Genomic DNA, 12,408 nt, shown 5'->3' on the forward strand with positions numbered 1-12,408 from the left:
GTGACATTTGTTCAATTTTAAATGTTCATGAGAACTTTTATATTTACTCTTAGTTCCATTTACAACATGACAGTGTGACAAGAGCGTATGAATACCATACAGTTTTGTTTAGTTACACTCTTACAGAGCATTTCATCGTCGTATATGACTGACTGCAAACGTAGACCTTCATATGTATATCGTCCCTGTTTGCGCCTCCTGTAAACCTGTGATGTGACTCAGAGGCAGGAAAGGCGAGAGAAGTGACAAGGTAGAACAGAGTGGAGTCACAGGAAGTGCTCACAGAGAGCAGTTTATCACAATAGGACAAACATTTTTGCAAAAGGGGAAATATAAGAACTCAACAGGTCGATACAGGTTGAGTGATGAATATGTGAAAAGGTTGGTTTTTGAAGTTAAATATACAAAAGTGTTTAACAGAATTTTATGCATGGACTGATGAAATAAATGAAGCTATACAGGAATCAGCCCCAACATTAAATCTACTTACAGCTTAAAAAACATTGAGTATTACTAAAACATGTGATGCATGGAGGCTCAAACAATTCACACATAAATGTCTCAGAACCAGAGACCAAGTGACATCACCAGAGGTCCTCGGCCACAGCTGTTTACAGCTCAGGTGGACCAACACAGCACTGGGCACATGGCTTTAATGTTGTGGCTGACAAAAACTTGATTAAGGATAGTTTCTAAGCACCTGAGTACAAGAAGGACGTGTACATACAGCATTAAACAAGTGTTTAGTGCTGTATGCTCGCATTATAAAGTACCTGAGGCTGTTAAAGTAACGTGAGCATGATCTGTAATCAACAGGAAGTGCTAGCAGCGCTCCAGTGCTAGAGCTCCTTTTGTATTTTAGGAACTGATTTTTCTTTTTGTCTCTCCTGTCAGCTTGTGACGCTCAAACTGTTATCCAAATCAACCAAATGACTTTATACTGTCAGCTGTAGCCGACGGTATAAAGCGCCTTTAGGGAACAGTTGTTGTTAATTGGAGCTACATAAATAAATCTGAGCTGAATGACTGAGTTATATTTGGTGTTTTTGTTTTGAGGAGAGCTTGGATTACCCTTATCTGACTGTGTGTTTAAGGCTTTAGTATCAGATTTCTACTCATGTAGTAAAAACACTGAAACCACAATATTGTCTGTAGATGCAGAAAAGTGTTTACAGAGTAAACTGGAATTTTTTATTTGCAGCTTTACACGCATTTGGTTTCATAAACTGGTTAAAAATAGTTCCCCAACAGCATGTGTCAGGACAAATGAGCAAACATCCTCCAGCTTCTGTCTCCAGGCAGGGATGCCCACTCTGCCCTTCACTGTTTGCAATTTTTAACCAACCACAGCATCAATCAGACAGGCTTTAGTGATTAAGGGCATTAAAATCAGTCTTTATGCAGATGATGTGTTACTTTTTCTCCAACAACAAAGACATACGCTCATAGATGAGCCTGGCTCATCAGAACAGGCACTATGCAATAATATAGAGACCATTCATTACCGTTCATTAGCTCAAACATCAAATGATGCTGTAAAGCATCATTTGCTCTCTGACAGCAGGGTGGGAGTTTCTATAAATGAAATGAGATTTAAAGACAGGGTGTCCTGTTTTCTGTTAGCAGTGAAAACATCAGTGACGCCCTCATGAAAGGGAAATGTTTTGAGGGGAATGTACTCGTGAGCCGTGAGCAAGTTTAATAGTGTAATTCTGCTGGATAGAACTGACATCTGTATGCAGATGACTCTGCTACGACAGAGAGAAAAGCTAAATGGGAGGAATGATGGTACTTTGATGAACCGAGGTGCAAAAGGTGGAAACTGCAGAAAGTGTGTGTGCACAATAAGTTAGCATTTTTTGTTTGTTGTTGTTGTTTTCCCACATTCTACATTCCATGAATCACATGAGCTGCTTTTCTTTTTCTCTGTTGGATTTTAATGTGAAATATTTTACTTTAGGTGTGAGATGACAGTAATATTACAGTACTGTGTACAAATGGTATATTGAAATGGGTAAATAAGGTCCAACCATCTGGTTCAAACAACCAAAACACCACAGTCATTATTAAACAGACCTTCTGCCCATAGATGCTATGTGACCATCAGAAACTGGGAACATGGCAACACTAAGAGCGTAGGCCTTGTACCTGTTTCTGTGTTTAGCATGGCAGTGATCTGACTTCACCTGGCAGGCAGATGTTTTGGCATTTCACCCTCACTCAACATGGTGCTTGATTAGCTTCACTGTTTAACTGGTAACTTATTTGTATGTGTGTTAACGGAGACATCCATCAGGGGAGTCAGCATGAAGACCCCCGCAGTGAGACAGCACCCTGACCCGAAGCTTTACCTGCTTCTTATATATAATAAACCAAACACTACGTTTCCAGGTGTCCGGTGGTGCTTGAATACGATTAATTTGTTAATGTTTTAATACCTCATGGTAGGAGTGGTTATCATAACAGCACACGTGCAGCACATCTGGAGAGTATTAAGACAAGTTTAATTGTTCCACGTTTTGTCATGTTACAGTCTTATTCCAAAATGGATTAAATTCATTTTTCACCTTAAAGTTCGACACACAATGGCCCATAATGTAAAAATGAGATCAGATCATGAATGAATCAGATGTTTCTACAACTTCATTGGAGTCCACCTGCGGTGGAAAATGCACACACTCAGTAGTTGAGTTTGCATGTCAGAGCACAAACTCAAAGCCAAAGTCCAAGAAATTGTGTCGAGGCACAGATTTGGGGGAATGTACAGAAAGATTTCTTCAGCATTGAAGTGAGCACTTTGAACTCCAAAATCACTTAATGGAAGAAGTATGAACCATGCTGCCAAGAGCTGGTCGCCCCGACACGCTGAGCGATCGGTGTAGAAGGGCCTTAGAGAGGAAAATGACCTGGTTCTTAGTAACAAAGTAACACTGTGAGGAACCTTGGAGTCATTTTTGACCAGGACATGTCCTTCAATGCACATATTAAACAAATATGTAAGACTGCGTTCTTCCATTTGTGCAACATCTCTAAAGTTAGAAATATCCTGTCTCAGAGTGACGCTGAAAAACTAGTTCATGCATTTATTACTTCCAGGCTGGACTACTGTAATTCATTATTATCAGGAAGTCCTAAAAACTGCCTGAAAAACCTTCAGTTAATCCAAAATGCTGCAGCATATTTCACCTGCACTGACTTCTCTTCATTAGCTCCCTGTTGAATCCAGAATCAAATTTCTCATCTCATACAAGGTCTTGAAAAATCAGGCTCATCATAAAGACGTTGTAGGCTGTTAATTTACTTGTTCCTAGAGTATTTAAAAGTAGAATGGGAGGCACAGCCTTCAGTTTTCAGGCCCCTCTTCTGTGGAACCAGCTTCCAGTTTGGATTTGGAAAACAAGATTCCCGGTCTACCTTTTGGATTAGGCTTCACATTTTATTTTGCCAGTTTAAAAATGATTCTATCCCCAGGTCAAATACATAAATAAGAAATACACTATACATATAAGTTAATATATAAATAAATATACTTGTTCTGTGTTTAATTGCTGGTTAAAAACTGAGTTGCATCAAGTACTGATGAACATTATTAATGTCATCCAAAAAAACGTTGATTCTGTTCATCTGGACGTAGCGTTTCAGGGAGAGAAATGTGTCGTCACTCATCCAGGGGACTTCTTCAGTCTCAGCTGACTGCAGGTTTCCAACCTTATAAACAGAAGCTCTCCCTTATCACCCGTAGTAATCCCATATGTGTCAGGAGTGTCAGAACAGTTGAGACGCATTTTTTCTAAACACTGCAGGCTCTGTGAAACTCTGTGGCTTTTAAACCCCAAAACACGCTGCGCCAAAAATTGGTCCACCCCAAGGATCCCCCAACACAAACAGAGTAACAGAGTGTACGCTGTTGGAGGATTGCCAGGATTTATACATCGGGGAAACCAAACAACCTCTGGTGAAGAGGATGGCACAACACAGAAGAGCTACCTCGTCAGGCCAGGACTCTGCAGTCTATTTACACCTACAGGCCAGAGGACACTCTTTCAAGGATGAGGATGAACACATCCTGGACAGGGAGGAATGCTGGTTTGAGGGCAGTCAAGGAGGCCATTTACGTGAAAAGGGAAAGACCATCTCTGAATGGAGGAGGGGGTCTAAGGGTACATCTGTCACCATCTTACAATGCTGTGATTGCAGTCATTCCCCAACTCTCTGTGAATGGTACTCATGGACATTGATCAGTGCAGGAAACCTGCAGTCAGCTGAGACTGAAGAGGTCATCTGGATGAGTGACGAAATGTTTCTCCACTGAAAATGTCCAGATGAACAGAATCAACCTTTTGGGATTTCTTTACCTGGATGATTGAGCATCGAGACATTTTCACTTAGGTGTAGAATAAAGTGCTTGTATGAAAGGGTCTGAATGGGTGAATGAGGCATGTTGTATAAAGTGTGTTGAGTGATCCAACAGTTTGAAACAGCCATATAAGAACCACCACATGTACCGCTTAAAGAAGTCCAGTCACGTCCTTTTTTCAAGCTCTTAAGAAAGGATCAGGTCGTTGAGCAGTATTAATACTGTAGCACTATAACTGATGATAAGGTTACCTTTGAGCTTTAGGTGGATGCTGTCTGTAGAAAAGCTTCCCAGCACATCTAATTTTAGGTTACTGTTTTATTAAATCTGCTCTTCCACTCTCTTTTTTGTCTGCTGGTGCAGGCACAACGATACTTCAAGATACAGTGACAGAGTCCAGCACAATCGCAGGTGTGGCCCTGAATGAGCTTCCACACCTGTAGAAGGTTATGGCAGCTCCTCCACACTCCTTATTAGAGGAGTTTGAGTTGATTCCATCTGGTTGTAGAAACAGTATCCCAGCATACAGGACTGCAACTCCCCAACTATTCGTCTTTTAAATAACTCACCATGTTCTCAATGGTCATGTTGCTTTGTTGTGTATTTATTGCACATTATTGCATTTTGCTTGATGTTTGTGTGATTTCTACTGACTGCACAACAAATTTGCATTTTGGGGATAATAAAAACCTCCCTGATCCTCCAGAGTCAACTTATCCTTCTGTCCTCCACCCGTTGTCTCTGTCTCTGTGTCTTGCCAAGGGCGTGGTGTATATGGACGTGGACATATGAATGGCCACAGTCATAATATATATGGACATACAGTAATAAGTTGAGAGATGTGATAAAGTGCCAGGCTTCTTCCCGCTAACCATCAGAGCATTCCACCGGAGTGTTGAATTCCATGTTTTGTTTCTTGTGGCTTGTCTTTGCTGTCATCTCCTTTGTGCATAGCCTCATGTACCAAGGAGGGAAGCGAGTGGAAAACTTGGAATTACCTGCCAAGTTTCTTTCTGTGGAGCCTTGGAAAAGCCACTCGAACTTTTATTCCTGCCTCGTGTCCTGCGCTGGAGTCCAGTGTCCCATTGAAACTATAACATGACTGTGCAGCTCAGTTAAGCACCATAGAAATAATACTAATTCACTTTCAGTTAAGCTAATTTACACAAAATTTTATGACAGACAAAACAAACATCTAAGTATTTTTATTCAGAAAAATATTTTATTCAATGAAATCTCCTGGAAAAGCTGTTAAGGCCTTGAAGGTACAGTATTAGAAAAACCGGTGAAGATATCTTCAAGAAGGCCTTCGATGATGTTGCCAACGCATGTAGAAGATAGAAGATGTGAAGCGTCCGGCAGAATCCTTTATTCAACACCTTTCATGAACTCCAGGAACTCTATCAGAGACAACGAACAGGTCAGTACATCAGTCACATCAGCAAAGCTATTCATTACTAACGATCCATGACTGGGTACAATGGAGGAAACAATGTTATTTTGAACTTTTCTACACAACACTGTTTGATTTAAAATCTATGGGTTTTAAAATCAAAGTCCATAAATATCATTTTCACAGTTACTCCTTTGGATTTTGTCTAGTTGCCTTTTGAACTCAGTTTCTGATTTTTGTTACTTTATGCACTTTGTCAGCCACAATAAAGAGCTCAGTGACTCTGTAATCATTCTCCGTGAAATGGTTTGTGAACGTGATGAGAATGTTCTCCTTATGTTGTCAGGAGTCAGCTGTTTTGTGCACATTTTAATTGCAAATAAACTGCTTCCCATACCATCATAATCAATTTTGCCATCATTGTTTTTGTCTCCATCCTTCATCAACTCTTCGATGTCATCTTCAGTGATGGCCTCTCCAGTGGACTCCAGCATGGACTTCAGCTCTTCTAAGTCTATGTATCCATCTCCATTCCTTCACATAAAAATACACTCATCAATCCTACGTGGAATACTCGCTGAGCTCTTTTGGCATTAAGATTTTTACTGTATGTGTACTTCACATACGCAATAATATTCAAAACATCCCTCAATCTCCTACTGGCAGTCAGCAATGATTTGTGTGGTATCAGGCTGGTGGTATTTTCTTTGTATTCTGGCTGCGTGTGAACAAAAAATGCAAAAGAGACCTACTTATCAAACATGCGAAAAAGTTCAGCCAACTCCTCCTCAGATTTTCCTTTGCTCTCCTCCTTCATGCAGCGGACCATCATAACCAAGAACTCATCAAAATCTACCGTCCCACTTCCTGTGAAAATACAGCAAATAAATAAATCAGGACTATAATGTCTTTTTCACCTTTTAATTTTTTTAAATATGCAAACCATGTCGTGAAATAAACATGTTCCTGATGGCAACATACTAATACTGACATACCATCTTCATCCACCTCGTCAATCATCTCCTGTAACTCTTCAGGAGTGGGATTCTGTCCCAGCATTCTCATCACCTTTCCTAACTCCTTGGTACTGATGCAGCCGTCCTCTGCATCCTGAATGAAGATATCAAACGCAGCTTTGAACTCTGAAAAAACAAATCATTGTTGTTACTGAGATTGTTGTTAACGTTGCACACAACAACAAACAGCCGATGCAGACCAGACTGATGCTGAAAATATAACATCTGTGAGGACGAAACTAACTTTGAACTGTTTCTATCGAGGGCTTGTTTACATCATCTAATATTACAGGAATTCACTGATTATCCTTTGTTATGATAAAAGCTGTCATTTAAACACAAAGATCCAAATCCTATAATCTTATAATTTATCCACAATGGAAAACAGAAAACAAAATAAAATATTTACACTGGAAAAATACTGTTATTTATTCTGGCAACATTTATGGGAAAGAAATAGGCTTTCCTATGGTGTGAGGTTTATTGTCAAACAATGAAATAATCCAACAACCACAAATTTATCAATTTAGTTTTATTTATTTTGTTTGTTTTCTGTTTAACCAGCTTTGATTTGTCTAAAATATTTATTTATGCTTGCTTGAAAACGTAGCTTCACATATCAGATACTTCACAATCTCAGGCCTTTTTCCACACATGGAAATCTGAGGCAATGATCAGGAATCCCTCAAAAAGTATTTAAAATAAAAGCCTGAAATGGTTCATTGGTTTCACCTGTCATGAAAAATAATCAGGATCTGTAATTGAAACAAAATGAACACAAAAAATAATGAAAACAAAACATATTCGTATTATTAATATAAAGTGCTTTGAGGTGACTGTTGTTGTGATTTGGCGCTGTAGAAATGACACTGAATTATAATTCTATAACTTCTTTCTCAAAGATGGGATGAATAAAGCATTTTTCATTTCATCTACTAAAGAGAAAGACAGCAATGAAAAGAAGTCGTTTCCTCACCATTTTTTTGCTCCTCTGTTAAGTTCTCGACCTGGAGGAAAACATCACATTTTAATTGACATGAAATTCATCTGACTTGTGTTTTTCATTTGGTGATTGTTTGTGGCACTCAGCAGCAGCAGAGGTTCACGTCTGCAGCTTCACTCCTGCTCTCAGTATGGACTGCAATGTGACACTAATTTCTTCACTTGCTATTCTTGTTTATGGGAGTTGAGTTGACGGAGTCAGCAGCTGTCACTTCTCTTCTTCCCTTCAACTGTCCAGCTGTTCTTTGTTCTCTTGTCAGGCACCATTTATACACATAAAAGTGACATTTTCAAACCATTTTCAGACCAGCGTCTTGACTCCAACATGAGTTTGGTGACCTCGGGCAAATATTCAAATGAATCCCTTTTTCTTTTCTATGAACTTTCTCCTAAAATTCTTCATTGCACTGCATTGTGAAGTTGGTCAAATATATCACACTGGTACACAAGGCTGACTGAACTCAGATTTCACTGTAAAGCTCCAGTAACGCAAAGCTTACAATGATAACATAACTTCACATTTTCAGGAGGACACTGACAGTTGTTAAAAAACAACTATACAGTCTGTCTTATAATATAATTATGTAATTGTCCAATAAATATGTATATCATAGAAAACATGTTATAGAAGGAAATATAACAGCATACTCGGCAATATCAGTACTCACCGCTGCTTTATATACATCATCCATGGCTGCTTATCTGATCCTGCAGTTGAAACAAGAGCACACTCAGACACAGCACGAGGACTGGCAGTTATAACTCCCTCTACCTTTATTGTGAGAGGACTGTGAAACTAAAAAAAGGCTCTTGACCTATCTCACAAAATTCAAGGAGGATGGTGGGAGGGGTGACAGAGGGATTAAAAGAGAGAAGTCTATAAATAGGAAACAACAGAAGGCAGCAAAGAACAGTGAAACACTGTCAGTAGCCCCTCAGCTCTCCACTGCAGCACATTTGAATCATATCACTGCAGGCTTCAGCTTTTTCTTTTGGTCTTTGAAGGTTACTCCCAGTAAACACCAGGACTGCTGTAGTTCCCAGTGACCTACACTTACAGGACTGTAATGGACCATAATATCTTAAGAGCTTCGCTGATTTTAGAAAAGACATGGCGTCATTGAACCGCTGAGTGCTGGAGGGAGCTTTAGTCGACTTCCAGTGAAGAAGAAGATAACGTCCTGCCATTAAGAAAGTAAACGTTAAAATATTTATTGGTTAGAGGTCAACTGGGACATGGCAACATGGGGGAAAGGTTTAATGATCACTGAAAATGTCCTTTTTTTCATGTCCCATGAAATCGAAATAATTCTGCCAAAAGTGAGTAAGTGATGAGCCAGAGAGTCAGTGAGACTGGGATGGATCTGTGACAGTCAGGTTTTAGAGAGCAGGACTGTATGAGAGAAAGCTGAACGCAGACTGAACCTGTGTGATTCTTTTAGAGCATTGTCTCACCAGTTGTCCCCCAAATTTAGACCCAGTTCACGTTCCCAAGCAGCCTTTAGTAACTGGTGAGGAATCAAAAAATGACATTTCATTATAAACTTTAGAACTAATTGGCTTTTGAAGAGGGTCTTGGCTCATAAGCTCCTCCCACTGCTGTGGAGAAAAGAACTGGGAATAAAACTTTGGCACAATGTCTAATCTGAAAGCACTGAAACAGGTCAGAAGGACGGAGATCTGAGAGAGAGAGAGAGAGAGAGAGAGAGAGAGAGATCTGTGACGCTGCGGAAAACACCATCATTGTAAAAATCATTAAAACATGCCAGCCCCTTATTATATCATGCTAAAATGGTTGAAACAGATGATTCCTCAATAAAGGAGATAACGTAGATACTTAGAGAGTTAAATTTGACATGCCTCCTAGACTGATGCCAAATTTTCAGTGTGGAGTGAACTAAGGGTTCTTTGTGAAGCCAGAGAGGTTGGATGGAATAGGAGAAGTAAAGCATTTAGAGTGGATGAGAAACAGGACAGGGGCTCTACACTGCGCCATAGAAGGTCCAAAGATCTGAACCAGAAGGAGATTTTGTGGATATGCGCTGTCCAGTATGGAACAGGAAGTTAGGAAGTGACAATCCGCCTCTGAATTTTACATCTCTGAAATGTGGATTTGAGCAGATAAAATAAATGATTTGGAGAGAACAGGATCCGGGACATACAGCAATAAATCATCAACACAAAGCGATAACTTAAATTCTGTGCCTAATTGGGAAATTCAGCTAAAAATAGAGGAGGACCTCAGAAAGACTGACAGGTGCTCTATGTGAACAATAGGGGGGATAATGGGGACGCCTGTCTCGTGCCACAGGAAAGACTAAAAAAGCCTGAGTGAATGCTATTGGTGGAGATGCTGGCATGAGCAGATGTATAAAGGACTCTTATAGAAATGAGAGCGACAGATTTTGAAATTAATCCAGTTTTAAGTGAAGCTACTGCAGTTGTCAATGGTGACAAAGGCACCTGTTTGTTCATTATGGAAACTGTTAGCCGATAAAAGTCTAATCATTAAAAGTGCTTCTTTCTGTCACTCTTATTATAAATGTCTACAGCTGCTTAGAGAGAGATTTGTTAAAGAGTCTGATCATTTTGGTTTAAACAGAAACAAGTGATTTATGCTAGAACGTCCTGTCCTCCCTGTTTCTCCTCACTGCTTCTCTGATATCCGCCCCTCCTCCTCCTCATACCTGCTGTGGCGAATGAAGCCTTTGGGCCTAACAACAGTTGGTCATTGAACAGTGTAAAGGTAAACCAAAACGTTTTTCTTTTTTGTTTCTGTCAATCTTGAATGAAGTGATGCTAAAATACTGTTTCTGTAAACGGAGCTCTGCTTTGAACAGAGAAGTAAAGATGCTTTTTGTGATGGAGGAAAATTATTTTATTCATTTCACAAAAAGATGTATCTTTGTAGACCATAGTGCTGTCAAACACTCACAGCTGTACATGGCTGTGATAAAACAAGTACTATCAATGAAAATACTTTGATGGCATGAAAAAATGTAACAAAAGGGCAAATTATTATGTGTAAACACAATACTGATGTAAAAAACAGTCTGGTGTGCTCAGTCATCCAGATAAGGCAATTCTGCCTGACCGGAGAGGTGATGAAACGTTTCTCCCACTGAAAACATGAAAATCGGACTAAAAATTAAATATTAGTAAAAGTACAAATTCATGACAATTCTTGCATTGCATCAGTTTTCCTAATGAACTGCTTAATAAGTGTATATTAATGTTACAAATGGTAGTAATGTTTCAGAAGGTCTACATATTCATATTTTTATGCACATAGCAGTGTTTGAAGTATGATGTTGTTTTTCAGAGAGTAACTTATAATTGTGCAAAATATTCTTGCTGCACTCTCCTTTATAAATGATCTCAATAGGGAGCTGGAACAAGTTGTCCCGGTGGCATCTTCACCATCACTGTTGAGAGAGGTGATGCCAGCACAGACAAAGCATTGTTTCTTACATGGATTCTGCATGTGCAGATTCAGGAACACTGAATCTCATTTACCCTCAGCAACTGAAGCCGGCTGTGAAGTACTTCAGAACATCTTCCTTCAGCTGGATGCCAGCAGGCTCTTGACCAAAGTACAGATGCTCAATAATAATGTGTATGAATGAGCTGAATCTTCTGACAAATGGGCAGAATTTTATTTTAGACTGAAAGTGAATAAAATAATGAATAAAATGATCCATTGGTTAAAAACAGCAGAGGAGGGAAAAACTACACTTGAGAAAATGTTAGCAAACTTTGTAACGTTTGTTGAAGGTTGGTGAGCAAGTTCAAATTATATGTTTATGAGGTATGTCGTATTTATACTCCATGCAATACAGACAAAGAGTAAAGAAAAATATGTGATTTTGACTGCGGGGTGAATGTGCGTAAACATACTTACATGTGCACGAATCTTATGTTGGCAGAAATGTTGTCATTTTCATTTATCTGTCCATCAGTGTCATGTGGTTTGGGTTTTTCTTTTAAACTCACCTACAGTGCAGGCATGTATTGATCAGTATTACAGTTAAAATCTACACAGATCCATAAAGGAATACATCCAACCAGTGTTCCCTCTAAGCTGTGCGTGGAGACTGTGTCAGCAGTGCGCGATTGATCCAACTAAAGCAGGATAACATTTATTGTTCCTGAGCTTCATGTCAAAGTAAGGAAAAAGATCAGAGATGGATCATCAGCGCAAGATTATTATCAGAAATGGTTCCCATACTGTTAACTGTCGAGTGGTTTGAAGACGCAAGACCATTAAGATCGGTGATATGCTCGGACTCAAGGTCATCATTGGCTAGTTTGCAAGACAGTCACTCAGATAGCAGGCCACACAATCTGATAGAGATTCAACAAACACTATGGAGTTGATACGATGGGGCTAATGGTCACCAGCGCATCATGAATCAGGGGAAATGAAAAGGCAGGTGTTATGGGGAATCTTATGCTGAGTAATTGTATTTGTAATGTTTTATTGTAAGTTCGGGGCACTGAGAATTTAATTCATAGAGTCCCCAGGAGACATTGAAACAATGTTTAGTCAATATCAGGTGATTCTATTGAATCAACGTAGTGAATTGTAGTGAATTGCTCACTACACTCCCCTCAGAAAATAAATGTGCTTTTGTTTTATC

At 39.4% G+C, this 12,408-nt stretch overlaps 1 protein-coding gene across 1 annotated transcript; it reads right to left on the bottom strand.

Annotated features, from left to right (window-relative positions):
• Window positions 1-5,547: 5,547 nt before the first annotated feature.
• LOC102302000 (troponin C, slow skeletal and cardiac muscles) lies at window positions 5,548-8,583 on the bottom strand. Its single transcript, XM_005943463.2, has 6 exons — window positions 8,437-8,583; window positions 7,743-7,773; window positions 6,746-6,892; window positions 6,503-6,617; window positions 6,148-6,284; window positions 5,548-5,757 (listed from the first exon to the last, which is right to left on the bottom strand). The coding sequence occupies exons 1-6, from the start codon at window positions 8,458-8,460 to the stop codon at window positions 5,726-5,728; spliced, it is 486 nt and encodes a 161-aa protein (XP_005943525.1). The 5' UTR covers window positions 8,461-8,583; the 3' UTR covers window positions 5,548-5,725.
• Window positions 8,584-12,408: the final 3,825 nt, after the last annotated feature.

This window comes from Haplochromis burtoni, unplaced genomic scaffold (genome assembly GCF_018398535.1).
Source record: "Haplochromis burtoni strain Fernald_Lab_line unplaced genomic scaffold, NCSU_Asbu1 Contig_374, whole genome shotgun sequence".
NCBI classification, from domain to species: domain Eukaryota; kingdom Metazoa; phylum Chordata; class Actinopteri; order Cichliformes; family Cichlidae; genus Haplochromis; species Haplochromis burtoni.

Bases quoted from the DNA above. Each gene is read 5' to 3' on its own strand.
- LOC102302000 (XM_005943463.2), bottom strand. From the start codon at position 8,460: ATGGATGATGTATATAAAGCAGCG. The intron at 6,893-7,742 runs GTGAGGAAACGA...TTGTTTTTTCAG, and splicing joins AACAGAGGAGCAAAAAAATG to AGTTCAAAGCTGCGTTTGAT. The intron at 5,758-6,147 runs GTATGGGAAGCA...TGTCTCTGATAG, and splicing joins TGGCAAAATTGATTATGATG to AGTTCCTGGAGTTCATGAAA.